At 42.4% G+C, this 18,624-nt stretch overlaps 1 protein-coding gene across 3 annotated transcripts in view; it reads left to right on the forward strand.

Annotated features, from left to right (window-relative positions):
- Positions 1–18,624, forward strand: part of LOC133424023 (receptor-type tyrosine-protein phosphatase O-like) — an 81,701-nt gene continuing 63,077 nt past the window's right edge. For all 3 annotated transcript variants that reach the window (XM_061714392.1, XM_061714393.1, XM_061714394.1), the window contains exon 1: positions 1–335. In XM_061714392.1, the coding sequence (XP_061570376.1) occupies positions 144–335 (192 nt within the window). In that variant the 5' untranslated portion in view covers positions 1–143. The remainder of the gene's footprint in view (positions 336–18,624) is intronic.

An 18,624-nucleotide genomic window follows, 5' to 3' on the forward strand; every position in this document is an offset into this window, starting at 1 on the left:
GCCACGCAGCAGCAGCAGCAGCAGCTCCAGCTCCATCACCACCAGACACCGACACCGACCCTCTGCTCGCCTCCAGGCCGAGGATGGACGCCGGTTCCCGGGGAGACCGCTGAGGGGGAGACGGGGCCGCTCTGGTTCAGAGGATGGAGGAGGCGTCGCGGACGCGGAGCGGGACTCCGGCTCCGGCCGAACCCACGGAACCCATGCAGCACCGAACTCGCCATTGTTCACAGCAGCAGCAGCAGAAACAGACACAGACGAGGCCGCGGCGGCGGGGATGCGCGCCCCCGCGGCTGCTGCTGCTGCTCGCGCTTCACCTGCTCTGCTGCGTCCAGGTAAGAGCGTGCACGCGGCTCGGCCCCGCTGGGACTGGGACGGTGGGAGAAGGTGATGCGCGTGTCCGCGTGGCGGCGGGCGGGGACGCGCTCGTTGTGTCCCTGCAGAAAGAGAAAGTGGGTCAGTCAGTCCAGGGGTGCAGATCTATGTCAGGATTGGGGGGGGACCAACGTGGTTTTAATTTTTTAATTTTTTGCTAATATGCAACTCATACCATGCCATAAATTGGAAAAGGCTCGCCAAAAAATACTGCACAGGGAATCATTTATTGTGCTTACCTTTCTTGTTTATTTGTTCTAAACAGCCAACAGTGTGTGCATGGGTGCAGATCCGGGGGGGACGGGGGGAACATCAGTGGCGTCAATTCAGTGGAAGCTAAGGTATGGCAAGGTTACGAGTCACATTAACTAGAGTATCAATCAACACGTCCAGCAAATACTCATCACAGAAGTCTGATATGTAGCTTATGTGTGGTCAAGAAAATTGGAATTTTTTCAAATGCAGTCTCGCTCACTGCAAAAACTCAAAATCTTACCAGGAATATTTGTCTTATTTCTAGTTAAAATGTCTCATTTTTAGTCAAAAAATCTCATTACACTTAAAACAAGATTCATCACCAGAAAAATAACTTGTTATTTGATCATTTTCACCTGATAAAAGTAAATTTTCACTTGAAATAAGTAGAAAAATCTGCCAGTGGGACAAGATTTATCTTCTCATTACAAGCAAAACAATCTTGTTCCACTGGCAGATTTTTCCACTTATTTTAAGTGAAAATCTACTTGAAACAGGTGAAAATGGTTGTTTTTTGAGTCTTGTCTTAAATGTAATGAGATTTTTTTTACTAAAAATTAGACATTTTAACTAGAAACCTAAGACAAATATTCTTGTTAAGATTTTGAGTTTTTGCAGTGTATAATAACTAGTGAAATCGATCATGTTGTCTTGATTTGCATTTGTAGTTATTGTATATGTATTAAATAATAGAATAATCGATACAAATGGACACAGAGTAATTCCATAAATGTATTAAAAAAACAAACATTTACATTTCCCCCTGAAGCCAAAGTGTGGCGGCTGCCGGACCTTCATACCCAATTGACGGCCCTGGGGAACATGTCCCCCCCCAATTTCTGAAAAACATGAATTGTCCCCCCCAATAAAAATACCCTAAATTATTCAAAATTGAACAAATGTATTTTCAGACTTAAAGGTTGAATATGTAGAATATTTATTAAAAATATATTTCTAAAAAAATAATACATCCACGGTGTGTTTTAAGGGTTTACAGAATGAAAGTATTGCTACTCCATAAATTATTATTTTTTTAGTCTGAATTAATATTTTTAAAATTTTATACAGACAAGAAGAGTTAGCCTATTAAGATACAGGATTTCTTCTTCCAGGGAGTCCTGGAAAATGACAGATGAAAACGAACATAGACATTTATGTAAATAAATTTGATGTTGGGTCAACTTGTGCTGTGTTTATTGTGCTCTTAGCGATGGGTTAGAACTGTTTACCACCATAACTGTGTTAAAACATGATCAGTTAGTTTAAACAACTTGTTTAGGGCTCCATAGTTCATCCATATATCAATTGATCGTGCATAAAGTAGTCCCATAGGATAAAAGGAAGATGGTGAGAAGAATTTGAGATGAGTAGACACTACATGCCCAAAACCCTTAAAATTATGATTTACGAATATAACAGTTAAGTAAACAGTGACACACACTCAGGGGTGCAGATCTATGTCAGGATTGGGGGGGACACCAACGTGATTTTAATTTTTTGCCAATATGCAACTCATACCATGCCATAAATTGGTAAAGGCTCGCCAAAAAATACTGCACAGGGAATCATTTATTGTGCTTACCTTTCTTGTTTATTTGTCCTAAACAGCCAACAGTGTGTGTCACTGCTTACTTCACTGTTATGTTCGTAAATCATAATTCTAAGGGTTTTGGGCATGTACAGGACTGTCTCAGAAAATTAGAATATTGTGATAAAGTCCTTTATTTTCTGTAATGCAAAAATGCAAAAAATCTTCTGGATTCATTACAAATCAACTGAAATATTGCAAGCCTTTTATTATTTTAATATTGCTGATCATGGCTTACAGCTTAAGAAAACTCAAATATCCTATCTCAAAAAATTAGAATATTTTGGGAATCTTAATCTTAAACTGTAAACCATAATCAGCAATATTAAAATAATAAAAAAGGCTTGCAATATTTCAGTTGATTTGTAATGAATCCAGAATGTATGACATTTTTGTTTTTTTAATTGCATTACAGAAAATAAAGAACTTTATCACAATATTCAAATTTTCTGAGACAGTCCTGTAGTGTCTACTCATCTCAAATTCTTCTCACCATCTTCCTTTTATCCTATGGGACTACTTTATTCACGATCAATTGATATATGGATGAAATATGGAGCCCTAAACAAGTTGTTTAAACTAACTGATCATGTTTTAACACAGTTATGGTGGTAAACAGTTCTAACCCATTGCTAAGAGCACAATAAACACAGCACAAGTTGACCCAACATCAAATTTACATAATTTATTATTTACATAAATGTCCATGTTCGTTTTCATCTGTCATTTTCCAGGACTCCCTGGAAGAAGACATCCTGTATCTTAATAGGCTAACTCTTCTTGTCAGTATGAAATTTTAAAAATATTAATTCAGACTAAAAAAATAATAATGTATGGAGTAGCAATACTTTCATTCTGTACACCTCAAAACGTACCGTGGATGTATTATTTTTTTAGAAATATATTTTTAATAAATATTCTACATATTCAACCTTTTAAGTCTGAAAATACATTCGTTCCATTTTGAATAATTTAGGGTATTTTTACTGGGGACAATTCATGTTTTTCAGAAATTGGTGGGGACATGTCTCCCCACTCCCCCCCGGGATCTGCACCCATGGGTCAGTCAGTCGGCTGCAGCATCGCGCCCCTGCCGGGAGGCTGCGGGAGGCCGGACCCGGGAACGTTTCTGTCACCATGTTGGATAAAAGTGGTTCAGGAGAGACTTTTGGAGGGGAAAACCAAACCCAAACGGAGCAGCTTCCGGTCCCTGTTACCATGGTAACAGGGCCGGCCAAGGGGCGGGGCCACGGGGGCCACGTGGGCGGGGCCTCGTTCAAACCCCATAAAATGAGTCCGATACCAGATACTTGTCTTGGTTTCATCTCTACTAGTCCTGGTTTCAGATCTACTAGTCCTGGTTTCAGCTCTACTAGTCCTGGTTTCAGATGTCGTTTCAGCATCAACTCTTGAAATGAGAATGTTTGGACAGATTTGATCAGAATAAATGTAAAGGATGTTGATGTTAAACTAACAGTGCTAACAGTCACTACGTTTACATGCAGTCAAAATTCGAGTTATTGCTAATAATCCGGTTACTGAAACATTCGGAATAATGTGTTTCCATGCGTGAGTAAACAGGGTTATCCCTGTATACATGGTAATTAATCATTTGGGAAATCTCCATCAAACCAGCGACGCACGGAGAACATCATGACGCAATTCCCGTCATTTCCGCTTCTTCTTCCTTTATCCAAATCCACAACTACAACAATAACAGCAGCACGGCGGATAATGTTTTCTTTCTCGGCCCTGTAGTTCGCCTTTTCAGCGTCTTCCAGCGGTGCTTGATCTGGCCTGGCGTTCGTACAAATCCTGCTTCGCGCAACTTTTCGCTCACTTTTTTGTAAATCTCGCTATCCCGGTACTTTCTACCGTCTACAAATGCCAATATGTTCATATTGTAGCGACCCTGATATGGGAGAGTTATGAAGTGGGGGAGATCAGCCTGAATTCTCTCGTCTCTCTGCCTGTCACAGGACTGCATGTGATGTCATGAAGGGTGCCGGTGGTGGGCAGATTGAGCCCCTAGTTCCTTCTTCAGGGGTCTTAATTGAAGTTGTTGTGGTATTAACCTGGGAAGTGCGAGTTCTGGTCTGCTTGTGCTCTTTGTTTTTGGCTGTAATCCTGTTCAATAACTTCCTGGCAATAAACTGGCAAGTGGAAGCGACGAGCCGTCTCCGCCTGGCCTGTGAATCGTTACAATATCTTTCATTACATTTATGAAGTGATTAGTCTCCTCCTCACTCCAAAAGTGTGGCGTGGTCTTGCGTTTCGCCGTGTCTATAAGAACTTCCTGGACTCAAAAGACCAAGATTCCCTGTGAAAAGAGCATGCGCAGAAACAAATTTATGTTCCTTTTGATGGGGATATCCCGTTAGGCGTTTACATGACCAAATATTCGGGTTATAAGAGGAGTAACCCAGGGGTCATATTCCGGTTTTAAAAACCGGAATGTGAGCAAATTCCGGTTATTCAAAGGGGTTATTGGTGTTTACATGGCCGTACAAAACCGGGTTATTGCTAATATTCCGGTTTTAAAAGGGTTATTGATGCATGGAAATGCAGTGTGTGATTGACGCAGGGTGGCGTGTCTCCAGACCTGTTTGTTGTCCTCATTTCCAACATGGCGGCGTGCAGCAAGACGACGGAGAGTCTTCTACGTCGGGGTCCCGTCGTAGTGACAGCCGGTTACTGGTGTTGTCTTGATGACCCACGAGAGTGTAGTTGGGGGTTATAGACTCCAGATGGAGGCACGGTTGGTGGGAGGCTCCTTAACGTCAAACATATGTAGTTTAATTTGTATTTCATGTGAATAAAAACTTCTGGTGAACAAGTTAATGACAGGATGAAGAAATGCAGCTGAACAGCTAAGACTCAGGTGAAGGAGGTTTCCATGATGACGAGGTCTGAGTGGCGGTTGGAGGTTTCCATGGTGACGAGGTCTGAGTGGCGGTTGGAGGTTTCCATGGTGACGAGGTCCGAGTGGCGGTTGGAGGTTTCCATGGTGACGAGGTCCGAGTGGAGGTTGGAGGTTTCCATGGTGACGAGGTCTGAGTGACGGTTGGAGGTTTCCATGGTGACGAGGTCCGAGTGGCGGTTGGAGGTTTCCATGGTGACGAGGTCCGAGTGGAGGTTGGAGGTTTCCATGGTGACGAGGTCTGAGTGACGGTTGGAGGTTTCCATGGTGACGAGGTCCGAGTGGCGGTTGGAGGTTTCCATGGTGACGAGGTCCGAGTGGAGGTTGGAGGTTTCCATGGTGACGAGGTCTGAGTGACGGTTGGAGGTTTCCATGGTGACGAGGTCCGAGTGGCGGTTGGAGGTTTCCATGGTGACGAGGTCCGAGTGGAGGTTGGAGGTTTCCATGGTGACGAGGTCTGAGTGACGGTTGGAGGTTTCCATGGTGACGAGGTCCGAGTGGCGGTTGGAGGTTTCCATGGTGACGAGGTCCGAGTGGAGGTTGGAGGTTTCCATGGTGACGAGGTCTGAGTGACGGTTGGAGGTTTCCATGGTGACGAGGTCCGAGTGGCGGTTGGAGGTTTCCATGGTGACGAGGTCCGAGTGGAGGTTGGAGGTTTCCATGGTGACGAGGTCTGAGTGACGGTTGGAGGTTTCCATGGTGACGAGGTCCGAGTGGCGGTTGGAGGTTTCCATGGTGACGAGGTCTGAGTGGCGGTTGGAGGTTTCCATGGTGAGCTAAAGGCTAACAGTTTATCAACTAAAACTTTCCTGTAGTTGCTATTCAGAGAAATAGAAGTCCAAAGAAATTTCTTTGAGCACAACCAGAACATTCCTGCACAGATAAATGTCTTAAATTTGTACGGCATTTTCCAGCTGTAGTCCTGCAGCCCCCAAGCGCTTTACACTGCAGACATCCATACACACACACACACACACACACACACACACACACACACACACACACACACACACACACACACACACACACACACACACACCGGTTGTTGCAGAGCGGCCTACAACAGCGGGAGCAGGAGCAGCTCACTGTGACATTTGTGTTTGAGACGTTCCTTCCTCTGAAAGTCGTCGTCTGGAGAAGCAGGAACATAAAAGATGGACGGTGACGTCCTCGGCGTTCCGCCTGGTTCAGATCGGAGACGCCAGGAGGCTCGGTACCCGTCCTCAGGTTCCACTCAGAACTACTTTATTCCTCCAAGGGGAGGTTGGTTGTTTAGCTTCTTTGAGGGTTGTTTGTTTGTAACAGTGCAGTGTTCCAGGTGATTCTCCCGGCTTCCTCCGATGGGCCGCTGCTTTAGACGGTTGCCATGTTTACAGAGGTCGGCGGGTGACTCGCCGCTGCCCCCTGGTGGACGACGCCAGCGCTGCGAGTCGGACGAGTCTGTTACCGTAGTAACGTAAACGTAACTGACGTTAGCAGAGATGTAATGACGTGGTTCCCATAGGCGGCGGGTGACTGAAATATTTGGTGAAGCTATATATAGGGAGGAATCCTTGTGCCCGCGCTTTGCGGGTGCGCGAAAATTTTGAGTTTTTTTTTCACCCAAAACAGTTGCGTAACAATGATTTGAGCATCATTTGACCAATATCTGCAGTACAGCGACACCGCGCCAGTCACCAGGATGAATTGAATCCACTCACCCTGAGCCGGTGTTAGACACTGGGGGGGTCGCTGACGCGGAGTCCTCCGACTCACACACTCACGCACAGCTGTTGGCAACAGCTTCGGTAATGTTTTATGTCTGTTTCTCTTTAAAAAATGAACGTATATCCATCTTGGTCTTGACTTGGAGCGTTGTGTTGTGTTTTCAAAGGAGCGCTGCTGGCTGTGTATTTGTAATTGGCGGGCAAAAATGCGGATGTTTACAACAACATAATGCATTGCGGTTCTGATCACCTGAGCGGTCCGCAGACCAGGGGGGTGTGACTGGCTACTTTTAATTTTTTTTAACCAAAGCCTTGCTGAATTATCACCACATTGTCACTAGGGGAGCTGAAGCAACAACACACATTCAATATTGCAGCTTTTTATTAATGTTGCACACATATTATATCATTTTTGCAAAATACCTGGCATTGTATTTGGGGAGGCATAGCCTTCCCTAGCCTTCATTACCCGCCGCCCATGGTGACTCCCCTTAGCACCCGAGCTGTGGAAAAACAAACCGGTTCTCAGCTGGTTCCTAGTTGAACCAGTTTCAGAAGCAGACCAGAACCGGAACAGAACCAGTCCTGGAACCAGTTTGGTGGAAAAGGGGTATTTTTGACCCCAATCCAAACACTTTGAACTCGGCGGCGTGAAGGTAAACCCGGCTCTACGTTTCCAGCGGCGGCGCTAAGCGGCTTACAGCAGGATTAGCAGAATCCCACGTGTCGGCCGCCGCTCTTTACGTTAACAGCCTTAAATGATCCATTGATCTACTGAACCGGCGAGTGTCGCTGTCACCAACCACTAATCTGCCAATAACCTTCCAGCTCACTGTTGTTGATGTTTCCATAGCGACGAGGGTCCCGGTCTCTTCCCTCATCCAGAGTCCACATGCAGGACTGAAGACTCCCAGAATCCTCCGCTGACACCACTGGTGTTCTGGGAGGTTTTACATCCTCAGTCCAAACTAGGGCTGAAACGATTCCTCGAATAATTCGAGTAATTCGATTACAAAAAATTATCGAGGAATTTTCTCTGCCTCGAGGAATCGTTTAATTTTGCAGCTCAAAGCAGGTATTTCGCCCGGACTACATTTAATGCGGCACAGTGCGCTGTATCGTCAATGTCACGTAAAGGAAGAAGAAAGAGGCGGCGGATATGTTTGGTTTTAGTAACATGCCGGGCTCAGGCCTATATATACAGTGGGGAGAACAAATATTTGATACACTGCCGATTTTGCAATTTTTCAAACAGGTGCAGTTAATACAGGTAATGAGTGGAGAACAGGAGGGCTTCTTTAAGAAGAACTAACAGGTCTGTGAGAGCCGGAAGTCTTACTGGTTGACAGGTGATCAAATACTTATGTCATGCAATAAAATGCAAATTAATTACTTAAAAATCATACAATGTGATTTTCTGGATTTTTTTTTTAGATTCCATCACTCACAGTTGAAGAGATGATAAAAATTACAGACTTCTACATGCTTTTCAAGTGGGAAAACCTGCAAAATCGGCAGTGTATCAAATACTTGTTCTCCCCACTGTATATATATATATATATATATATTAGGGCTGCAGCTATCGAATATTTTAGTAATCGAGTATTCTACTGAAAATTCCACCGATTAATCGAGTAATTAAAAAACTAAGGATCTTACCAAGAAGTTTTCTTATTTCGAAGCTAAAAATGCCATTACACCTGATAACACACATAACTTAAAAGGTTAGGTGTTTTTCCCACGTGTTTCAATTGAACTTTCATTTGTGTCAAGCAAATTTTAAGTTCTATTTAAGTCTTTAAGATTTTGAGTTTTGGCAGTGTTCAAAATAAAATAATGAGACCTGCTGTATTGGAGCACATTAGGCACCAGTGCTGCTTGTTTTATCCATGAAGGACTATAGAGCTAAAATTGAAAACTACCCAGTTAGCTTTATTACGTTTTTATTTTTCTGACATTTTCTGCTTTTTCATTTAGTTAAAACTGTAGTGGGAACAGATGTTTAGAGGAACCTATGTACCGTCAGCGCACTGTGCCGCATTAAATGTAGTCCGGGCGAAATACGATGCTTTGAGCTGCAAAATTAAACGATTCCTCGAGGCAGAGAAAATTCCTCGATCATTTTTTTGTAATCGAATTACTCGAATTATTCGAGGAATCGTTTCAGCCCTAGTTAGGTCTCTGCAAACGTCAGTTACGTCTCTGCGTTTGTGTGAAAGTTGCAGCAACAACAAGGTATCTGGACCAACATCTAATGGCGCTTTTGCACTAGTACCTCTTCAGCTCGGCGCGGCTCGTCGCGGCTCTACCCGTTTTGTCCCCGTTTGTTTTTCCACAGCCAGGGGAGAAGTGGGCAGGTTGGGGTGAAGCTGCTGTGACGTACTCGATTGCGCAACCGCTTTGTTCGTGTCGGCGCTGATCAAAAATCAGCTGGAGCCGCGGGTGGCTGAGAGTAAAACAGCCCGTCTACATCCCTTTTTTAATTCTCTCGTCAGCCACCAGGTTTATGAACATCTGCACCTCAGAGTTGGATCACCAAACAGATGTTTTGCGCTTTATAATAAAATTGCAGCGAGTCGCTCTCGTGCTGACTCCCGCTTCCTGATTCAAACGTCTGACGGCCCCGCCCCCCGACCAATCAGTGGCGCGGAGGGTGGTGACGTCAGAAATAGTCCCGGCTCAGCCCGGTTAGAACCTCGCCAGAATGGTTACAGAAATAGTATCGGCTTGGAGCGGCTCTACCCGTCTCAGCCCCTAGTGGAAAAGCGCAAGACGCGGCCGTGGTGGGTAGAACCGAGCTGAGTAGATACTAGTGCAAAAGCGCCATAAAAGACAGGTTGTCTTCAGACCTATGATGCTTTGCTGCATCCAGATTCGAAAATGTCTCTTGCCGTTGGTCTTAATAATTCCGCCCCCTCCGCTTACGTAAGCGGTTCTTTGGTCTAGACCAGGAAAGAGTTGGTGCTACCTTGGAACCGGTTTTCTGGCCCCGGAGCCAGTTCTTTGTCAGTGGAAACAGAAATCCTGGTTCAGAACCAGCCTGGAAACAGTTTGGTGGAAAAGGGGTAAAAAAAAGAGCTCTGCGTCGGGGGCGGGTCACCGACCAGTCAGGGCCCCCCCAACCCTTCAGCTCCAGGGGAGCCTTCAAAAACAAAAATAGCATCTTTGTAACGAAGGAGGTAATTAAGGAGAGCAGCAGCCCCCCCCCACCCGCTGCTTTCTTTACCTAATGAAGGTAAACAAAGAGACAGCAGCTCCTCCTTCCTCTCAAAACAAAAGCTGCCCCCACGCCAGCCACGCCCCCCAGGGAGGAGGAGGTGAGACTGGAGCTGATCAGAACCCAGACGCCGGTCCGGAGTAGGGATGGGTGGTATGGACTAATAATTTCTGGCATTTATCCCGATAACGATAAAAATGACGATAAAAAAAAATACCAATTCAACTCCACCTTTTTAACTATAAATCTATCACCACATTCAGTCTTTGGAGCCCCCAAAACACTGCTCTAAAAGATACTAAATACTACTAAACTACACCAATTAAATTGAATTGATAAAAAACAATTACATTAGTACACCTGTACTGCAAAACTGTAATGACTCAAATGAAACAAGTTTGAAATGTAAGAACAGATTCAACATTTATTCAAACTGTATGGCTTAAACAGTGGGATAATTTAAGCAAAATAAGCAAACGTACCATTGTCCTTCAAGTTTTCTTAGCTTATAAAATCACAAAGTAGAAAAAAATACAACCTGATAAATAAAGAAACAGGACAAATAAATAAAAGTTCACTGAAAATAAAATCCAATAAGTGATGACCTCTTCTAATATAAATAAAATGTACAAATTAACCTGTGGTTGGAACATGCCACAAATTAGATACTATTGCATTTTTTTTTCGTAATAGTCAAACGTTATATCAAAATGTAACAACCATTTCCTTCTGTTTTTGCAGACTCTGCACACAATAGATGATGTTTGCTCCTCGTCTCTTTTTAAATCCAAACCAGTTCCAGATAATGGAGCTGGAGCCTCGTTTAACAACGAGCTCCTCGCTCTCAGATCCGCCTTCCACCATGTTTGTTACACAAAAACGTCAACAACGGGAATTTATCGTTTTTACCGCGAGATGACAAATTCTTACCGTGGGGAATTTGTTTTTTGGTATATCGTGAACGGTAGAGTATCGCCCATTCCTAGTCCGTAGTAATCAGATCTCCGGGGGTTCTGGCTCCTCTTCGTTGTCGCGCGTCGGCTGCCTTGTCCTGACCAACGTAAACCGTCCACAGGTGCATTCTGGGACGTCTCCTGTTGTTTTCCTGAGGTGACCTCCCAGACCGGATCTCCGTATTACAAAACTACTTTATTTGATATTTACGTCCCTAAATGGTTGAATTCCTCCACATAGAGCGGTTGATTGGCATCTTTAAGGACTCGTCACAGTGAGTGCAATCCAAGTTCCCTGGTCCAGATCCCGGGTCCAGGTCCCCTCAGTAGACTTGTAGTCAAAACCGCCTAAACCGAGACCAAGACCAGGACCAGTTCAGCTCCAGACCAAACCTAGTAATGTCCCGATCCTGCGTGATTGTAGAACATCATCCTGGTTCAGCTAGTTTCCATATGAGCTTGTTTTCAACTGCAGCACAATAACACAGAGAAGTGGATGATAATGTTGAACTCACTATAAATGTTTCCATCCATCAGCTGAGATCAGATATGTGTGGCGACTGCACTACCGCTATTTCTACACTATTGGAGGATTGACTCCAGAGCTTTTAAGGATTGACTCTAGGGCTGGGGATCGATTCAAATGTCAAGAATCGATTCGATTCCGATTCTTAATATTCAGAATAGATTATCATGATTCGATTCGATCCGATTCGATATTGGCTTAGTGAGAATTATGGAATTATGCAGGTAATAATTACGGATCTTTTTGTCCTTGTTTTAATCGGGACTATTTATTATTTATTTTTCCTTTTTTCTTTTTTTACTGGTTCTTTGTTGTTACATATATATTTTTTTTGTGTTTTGTGTTTGCTTCTTTTTTGGGTGGAAATGCTAGAAAGCATTTGTTATAGAAAGTGTAAATAATGTGAAGGTTAAAGGGTAGGCATTTATAAGCTCAGAGCTTCAGCCTATTCCTTTTCAATCCAAATGATTATACACGACATGTTATGAATGAGTGTACCATATTGAGCACATGATCAAAATAAATAAATAAATAGTGTTATTTAAAATATTTTTTGAGCTGTTGCCTGAATTATATGACTGTAAAATAACTAGTGAAATAATAATTTCACAATAATTATTGTGAAATAACTAATAAATAAATAACTCAAACAGGCCTTTCAATATCCATTTAAAGTGCAAAAAAGAAAGAAATTTCAACAGTTCATGCAGTAAAAATTTAATTTTAGCTTATCTAATTTATTCTGTCACCATGCACACATATTGCCATGAAGCACCTTGCATTTTTCACAAGTGTCATGACAAACTGTGTGTCCGACTACTGGGATTAAAGTTCCCCTGGTGAAAATGATGAGAAGAAAAAAAAAAATCGATCTTTAGACATAAGAATCGATTTTTAGGAATTAATATGAGAATCGATTTAGAATCGGAAAATCGATTTTTTTCAACACAGGCCTAATTGACACGACTACTAACTAGTCCCAAAGTCCTCTAACAGAATAACCAGCCTCCAACACCCTCCTCCACCTCAGAAAAGTCATGAATAGTAAATGTTACTGATTTAAATTGGACTTGATTTGGAGATATTTTTTAGTCTGGGCCCACAAGGCCTCAGTGTTCCGGAGGCCCAGGTTTAATTTGCTCCGGTGTGCGGCTGCTGCAGTGGCTGCTGGGAAACCGGTGAGTGGATCTGGATTTCCAGGTCAGACGTGACTCGGCTGGTTCTTCTGGTGGGACTCTGCTGTCACTCAGCCGTGGGAGGATGGGGGGGTTGTGGGGGCCGGCGGCGGCGTTGGCCCCCTTTCATAGGCTAATGGGCCGCTGGTGGAGGCTGTCAGGGCCCCCCCCCACCGGGGGCCGAGACAAGGCTCTGGAGGTTTGCATGATAATGCTGGCAGCTGCCCGAAGGCGCCCTGACCCCCCCTCCCCTTTCAGGGGGTCACGTCCTCCATTCATGGCGGCTGAAGCGGCCAGTGTCCCGATGAGAGCGGGATTGTTTCCTGCTCGGGGTCTCGGCGGCTCCACTTCCTGATCTGCTGGAGGTTTTACTCCGACTCTTCTCCATGAAATCACGTGTTTTTAATGGGGGGAGGGTTGGGGGGGTGAATGAATGAATGAATGCTGTTTCAGCTCAGACAAACGATGACAATTTGTCCTCCTCCGTGTCATCGTTTACTCAGAAAGCAGATCATGAGGGCGACCCGCCGGGCCCCCATCACCCCCCCCCCCAGAAGGACCTGGGCCATGTGGTTCCTGTGGGAACTAATCAGTCCCTCACGTGGTTCTGGGGAACTTTGGTCCAGTTTTGTTTCAGTTTGTTGAGGTTTTTGGAGCATACTATTTTACTATTATTACTACTATTTATACTATTTTGGGTTATAGGTTAGGGGTTAGGTTGGGGCAGGGCCGGTTCTAGAAAATGATGACTAGGGCTGCATTTCAGATCAGAAGGGGTGCACATGCCTGGCACGTTATTCAACACTAAATTATGCATTTTTCCATCATTTCAAGCGGAATGATAATAGCAAAACAAGAATATTTAAAGTGTATTTCAAATGCTTTATTGCTGCAATATTGCTGCAGAACAAAAAAATCTAGCAACAGAAAATAAAACAGCAAAAAAAAAAAATATAACCATAAATATACAGGACTGTCTCAGAAAATTAGAATATTATGATTTTCTGTAATGCAATTACAAAAACAAAAATGTCATACATTCTGGATTCATTACAAATCAACTGAAATATTTCAAGCCTTTTATTATTTTAATATTGCTGATCATGGCTTACAAAACTCAAATATCCTATCTAAAAAAATTTGAATATTCTAGGAATCTTAATCTTAAACTGTAAGCCATAATCAGCAATATTAAAATAATAAAAGGCTTGCAATATTTCAGTTTTTAATTGCATTAGAGAAAATAAAGGACTTTATCACAATATTCTAATTTTCTGAGACAGTCCTGTAAATTTGCTTGCGTCGTTGTGCTTGAACAACTTCCGAATATCCATCGTTACTTTGTGTTAACGGAGCAGCAGAGAGCAGCGTCTTGGTGGTGCAGGTAACGCTGGAAGCAGATCAGTGACGTACACTGGCTGATTTATGGTTCCGCGTTGCACCAACGCAGAGCCTACGGCGTAGGATACGCGGCGACGCAAACGTACGTTGCGTGCCTTACGCCGTAGGCTACGCCGTCGATTTAACGCGGAACAATAAATCAGGCTTTACGTGCGCACATTTGTCAGTTTTCTTTTCGGCTTTTCAACTGAGCATGCAAACACAAACTGAGGGTGCAAATGCATGCTTATGCACCCTCGTAGAACCGGGCCTGGGTTGGGGGTTAGGGTTGGGTTTGGGGGTAGGAACACGAAGCCAGGATGTCAGGGGTTAGGGGTTGGGTTTAGGGGGTTATGTTAGGGTTGGGGGTGAGGAACACAGTGCCGGGGTGTCACAGGAATAATTGAGATCGGTAGTTTCTGAATCAGTCTCGGGTCTCGTTGACTCTGAACATGAAGCTGCTTTTAACGTCAGTGTTTGGTTCCCTGCGTTGCTCTGGGGATTGGGTTTAGGGGGTTAGGTTAGGGTTTGGGGTTAGGGTTAAGGGTTCAGGTTGGCGGTTAGGGTTGGGGGTTAAGGTTGGGTTTAGGGGGTTATGTTAGGGTTGGGGGTTAAGGTTGGGGGTTATGTTAGGGTTGGGGGTTAAGGTTGGGTTTAGGGGGTTATGTTAGGGTTGGGGGTTAAGGTTGGGGGTTATGTTAGGGTTGGGGGTTAAGGTTGGGGGTTATGTTAGGGTTGGGGGTGAGGAACACAGGGCCGGGGTGTCACAGGAATATCTGAGATCGGTAGTTTCTGAAGCTCAGTCTCAGGTGTCGTTGACTCTAAACATGAAGCTGCGTTTTAACTCAGTGTTTGGTTCCCTGGAAGAACCTGCGGTTCTCCAGTTCTCTGGTGCTCCGGCTCTCGGCCCCGGCTTCATCTGGACCCTGAGGACGTTTCCACAGACGCCTGTATCTGTGAACCCGACTGGTGGACGAGGTCCCTGTCTCCAAACCTGTTTTGGGGGGAGGGGGGGGGGGGACATTAGCATTCAGGCTCAGCCCCCCCACACCGTCTCCATGGCGACCCGGGAATCAGACACATATAATGAGCTCCACCTCCCAACCCCAGCATGGCCCTGCTTTCATCTCTGTTGCCATGGTGACGGCCGAGGAACCTTGAGCCGAGAGAATCGAGATCCTTCTCTCCTTTCTCTTCTCGCTCAGGGTGACGAGTGACGGCTGTAACGCGGCGCCGCCTCGCCAAGAGCCGTCCGCCATCCGTCAGCTGATCCCAGCAGAAAAACATCCAGTAATATGTCACTTCCTGGCTGCTGGTTCCCCGCCCGAACCATCTGGGGGGGGGGGGTTGTAGAACGTGTGAATGTGTTTGAATGATGTATGAATGTTGGTGGTGGTCGGAGGGGCCGTTTGGCGCGATATGGCAGCCACGCTTCCGTCAGTCTGCTTATCATCACCAGTGAGGATGTGTATAGATCAATAATGATCTCTGTAAAGCGCTCTGGGTGCTTTGAAGGGCGCTATATAAAACCAAGTCATTATTATTAGAAACCTGCAGGTTCCAGCTCGTTGAGAAACGGTGGCGTTGCCTTCAGGCCGAACCGTAAAATCTGCCGCCGACTTTCATCTGGCCGCATCTTCAGATGAATAAACAACTGTCACGACCAGGATCAGGAAATTACTAGGTCTTGGTCTTGATACTCTCTGGTTTTCGTCTCGGTTTAGGGGGTCTTGACTACAAGTCTATCTGAACCAGACTAGTATGCTAGCCCCGGTGGTAGACCCGGGAGGGCGTACTGGGGTCCTGACTAGGGATGGGCGATATTTACCGTTCACGATATACCGTCAAAAAAATTCCCCACGGAAGGAAGGAAGGAAGGAAGGAAATGAGCCTGAAAGAAAGAAAGAAAGAAAGAAAGAAAGAAAGAAAGAAAGAAAGAAAGAAAGAAAGAAAGAAATGAGCCTGAAAGAAAGAAAGAAAGAAAGAAAGAAAGAAAGAAAGAAAGAAAGAAATGAGCCAGAAAGAAAGAAAGAAAGAAAGAAATGAGCCTGAAAGAAAGAAAGAAAGAAAGAAATGAGCCTGAAAGAAAGAAAGAAAGAAAGAAAGAAAGAAAGAAAGAAAGAAATGAGCCAGAAAGAAAGAAAGAAAGAAATGAGCCAGAAAGAAAGAAAGAAAGAAAGAAAGAAATGAGCCTGAAAGAAAGAAAGAAAGAAAGAAAGAAAGAAAGAAAGAAAGAAAGAAAGAAATGAGCCTGAAAGAAAGAAAGAAAGAAAGAAAGAAAGAAATGAGCCTGAAAGAAAGAAAGAAAGAAAGAAATGAGCCTGAAAGAAAGAAAGAAAGAAAGAAAGAAAGAAAGAAAAAAATGAGCCTGAAAGAAAGAAAGAAAGAAAGAAAGAAAGAAAAAAATAAATGAGCCAGAAAGAAAGAAAGAAAGAAAGAAAGAAAGAAAGAAATGAGCCTGAAAGAAAGAAAGAAAGAAAGAAAGAAAGAAAGAAAGAAAAATATGAGCCTGAAAGAAAGAAAGAAAGAAAGAAAGAAATTAGCCTGAAAGAAAGAAAGAAAGAAAGAAAGAAAGAAAAAAATAAATGAGCCAGAAAGAAAGAAAGAAAGAAAGAAAGAAAGAAAGAAATGAGCCTGAAAGAAAGAAAGAAAGAAAGAAAGAAAGAAAGAAAAATATGAGCCTGAAAGAAAGAAAGAAGGAAAGAAAGAAATGAGCTCGAAAGAAAGAAAGAAAGAATGAAAGAAATGAGCCTGAAAGAAAGAAAGAAAGAAAGAAAAATATGAGCCTGAAAGAAAGAAAGAAAGAAAGAAAGAAAGAAAGAAAAAAATGAGCCTGAAAGAAAGAAAGAAAGAAAGAAAGGACAAAAGAAATTAGCCTGAAAGAAAGAAAGAAAGAAAGAAAGAAAGAAAGAAAAAAATGAGCCTGAAAGAAAGAAAGAAAGAAAGAAAGGACAAAAGAAATTAGCCTGAAAGAAAGAAAGAAAGAAAGAAAGAAAGAAAGAAAGAAAGAAAGAAAGAAAAAAATGAGCCTGAAAGAAAGAAAGAAAGAAATGAGCCTGAAAGAAAGAAAGAAAGAAAGAAAGAAAGAAATGAGCCTGAAAGAAAGAAAGAAAGAAAGAAAGAAATGAGCCTGAAAGAAAGAAAGAAAGAAAGAAAGAAAGAAAGAAATGAGTCTGAAAGAAAGAAAGAAAGACAGAAAGAAAGAAAGAAAGAAAGAAAGAAAGAAAGAAAGAAAGAAAGAAAAATATGAGCCTGAAAGAAAGAAAGAAAGAAAGAAAGAAAGAAAGAAAGAAATTAGCCTGAAAGAAAGAAAGAAAGAAAGAAAGAAAGAAAAAAATGAGCCTGAAAGAAAGAAAGAAAGAAAGAAAGAAAGAAAGAAAGAAAGAAATGAGCCTGACAGAAAGAAAGAAAGAAAGAAAGAAAGAAAAATATGAGCCTGAAAGAAAGAAAGAAAGAAAGAAAGAAAGAAAGAAAGAAATTAGCCTGAAAGAAAGAAAGAAAGAAAGAAAGAAAGAAAGAAAGAAAAAATAAATGAGCCAGAAAGAAAGAAAGAAAGAAAGAAAGAAAGAAAAATATGAGCCTGAAAGAAAGAAAGAAAGAAAGAAAGAAAGAAAGAAAGAAATTAGCCTGAAAGAAAGAAAGAAAGAAAGAAAGAAAGAAAGAAAAAATAAATGAGCCAGAAAGAAAGAAAGAAAGAAAGAAAGAAAGAAAGAAATGAGCCTGCAAGAAAGAAAGAAAGAAAGAAAGAAAGAAAGAAAGAAAGAAAGAAATTAGCCTGAAAGAAAGAAAGAAAGAAAGAAAGAAAGAAAGAAAAAAATGAGCCTGAAAGAAAGAAAGAAAGAAAGAAAGAAAGAAAGAAAGAAAGAAATGAGCCTGAAAGAAAGAAAGAAAGAAAGAAAGAAAGACAGAAAGAAAGAAAGAAAGAAAGAAAGAAAAATATGAGCCTGAAAGAAAGAAAGAAAGAAAGAAAGAAAGAAAGAAAGAAATTAGCCTGAAAGAAAGAAAGAAAGAAAGAAAGAAAGAAAGAAAAAATAAATGAGCCAGAAAGAAAGAAAGAAAGAAAGAAAGAAAGAAATGAGCCTGCAAGAAAGAAAGAAAGAAAGAAAGAAAGAAAGAAAGAAAGAAAAATATGAGCCTGAAAGAAAGAAAGAAGGAAAGAAAGAAATGAGCTCGAAAGAAAGAAAGAAAGAAAGAAAGAATGAAAGAAATGAGCCTGAAAGAAAGAAAGAAAGAAAGAAAGAAAGAAAGAAAGAAAAATATGAGCCTGAAAGAAAGAAAGAAAGAAAGAAAGAAAGAAAGAAAGAAATGAGCCTGAAAGAAAGAAAGAAAGAAAGAAAGAAAGAAAGAAATGAGTCTGAAAGAAAGAAAGAAAGACAGAAAGAAAGAAAGAAAGAAAGAAAGAAAGAAAGAAAGAAAGAAAAATATGAGCCTGAAAGAAAGAAAGAAAGAAAGAAAGAAAGAAAGAAATTAGCCTGAAAGAAAGAAAGAAAGAAAGAAAGAAAGAAAAAAATGAGCCTGAAAGAAAGAAA

Source organism: Cololabis saira, chromosome 23 (assembly GCF_033807715.1).
Source record: "Cololabis saira isolate AMF1-May2022 chromosome 23, fColSai1.1, whole genome shotgun sequence".
Lineage (NCBI taxonomy): Eukaryota > Metazoa > Chordata > Actinopteri > Beloniformes > Belonidae > Cololabis > Cololabis saira.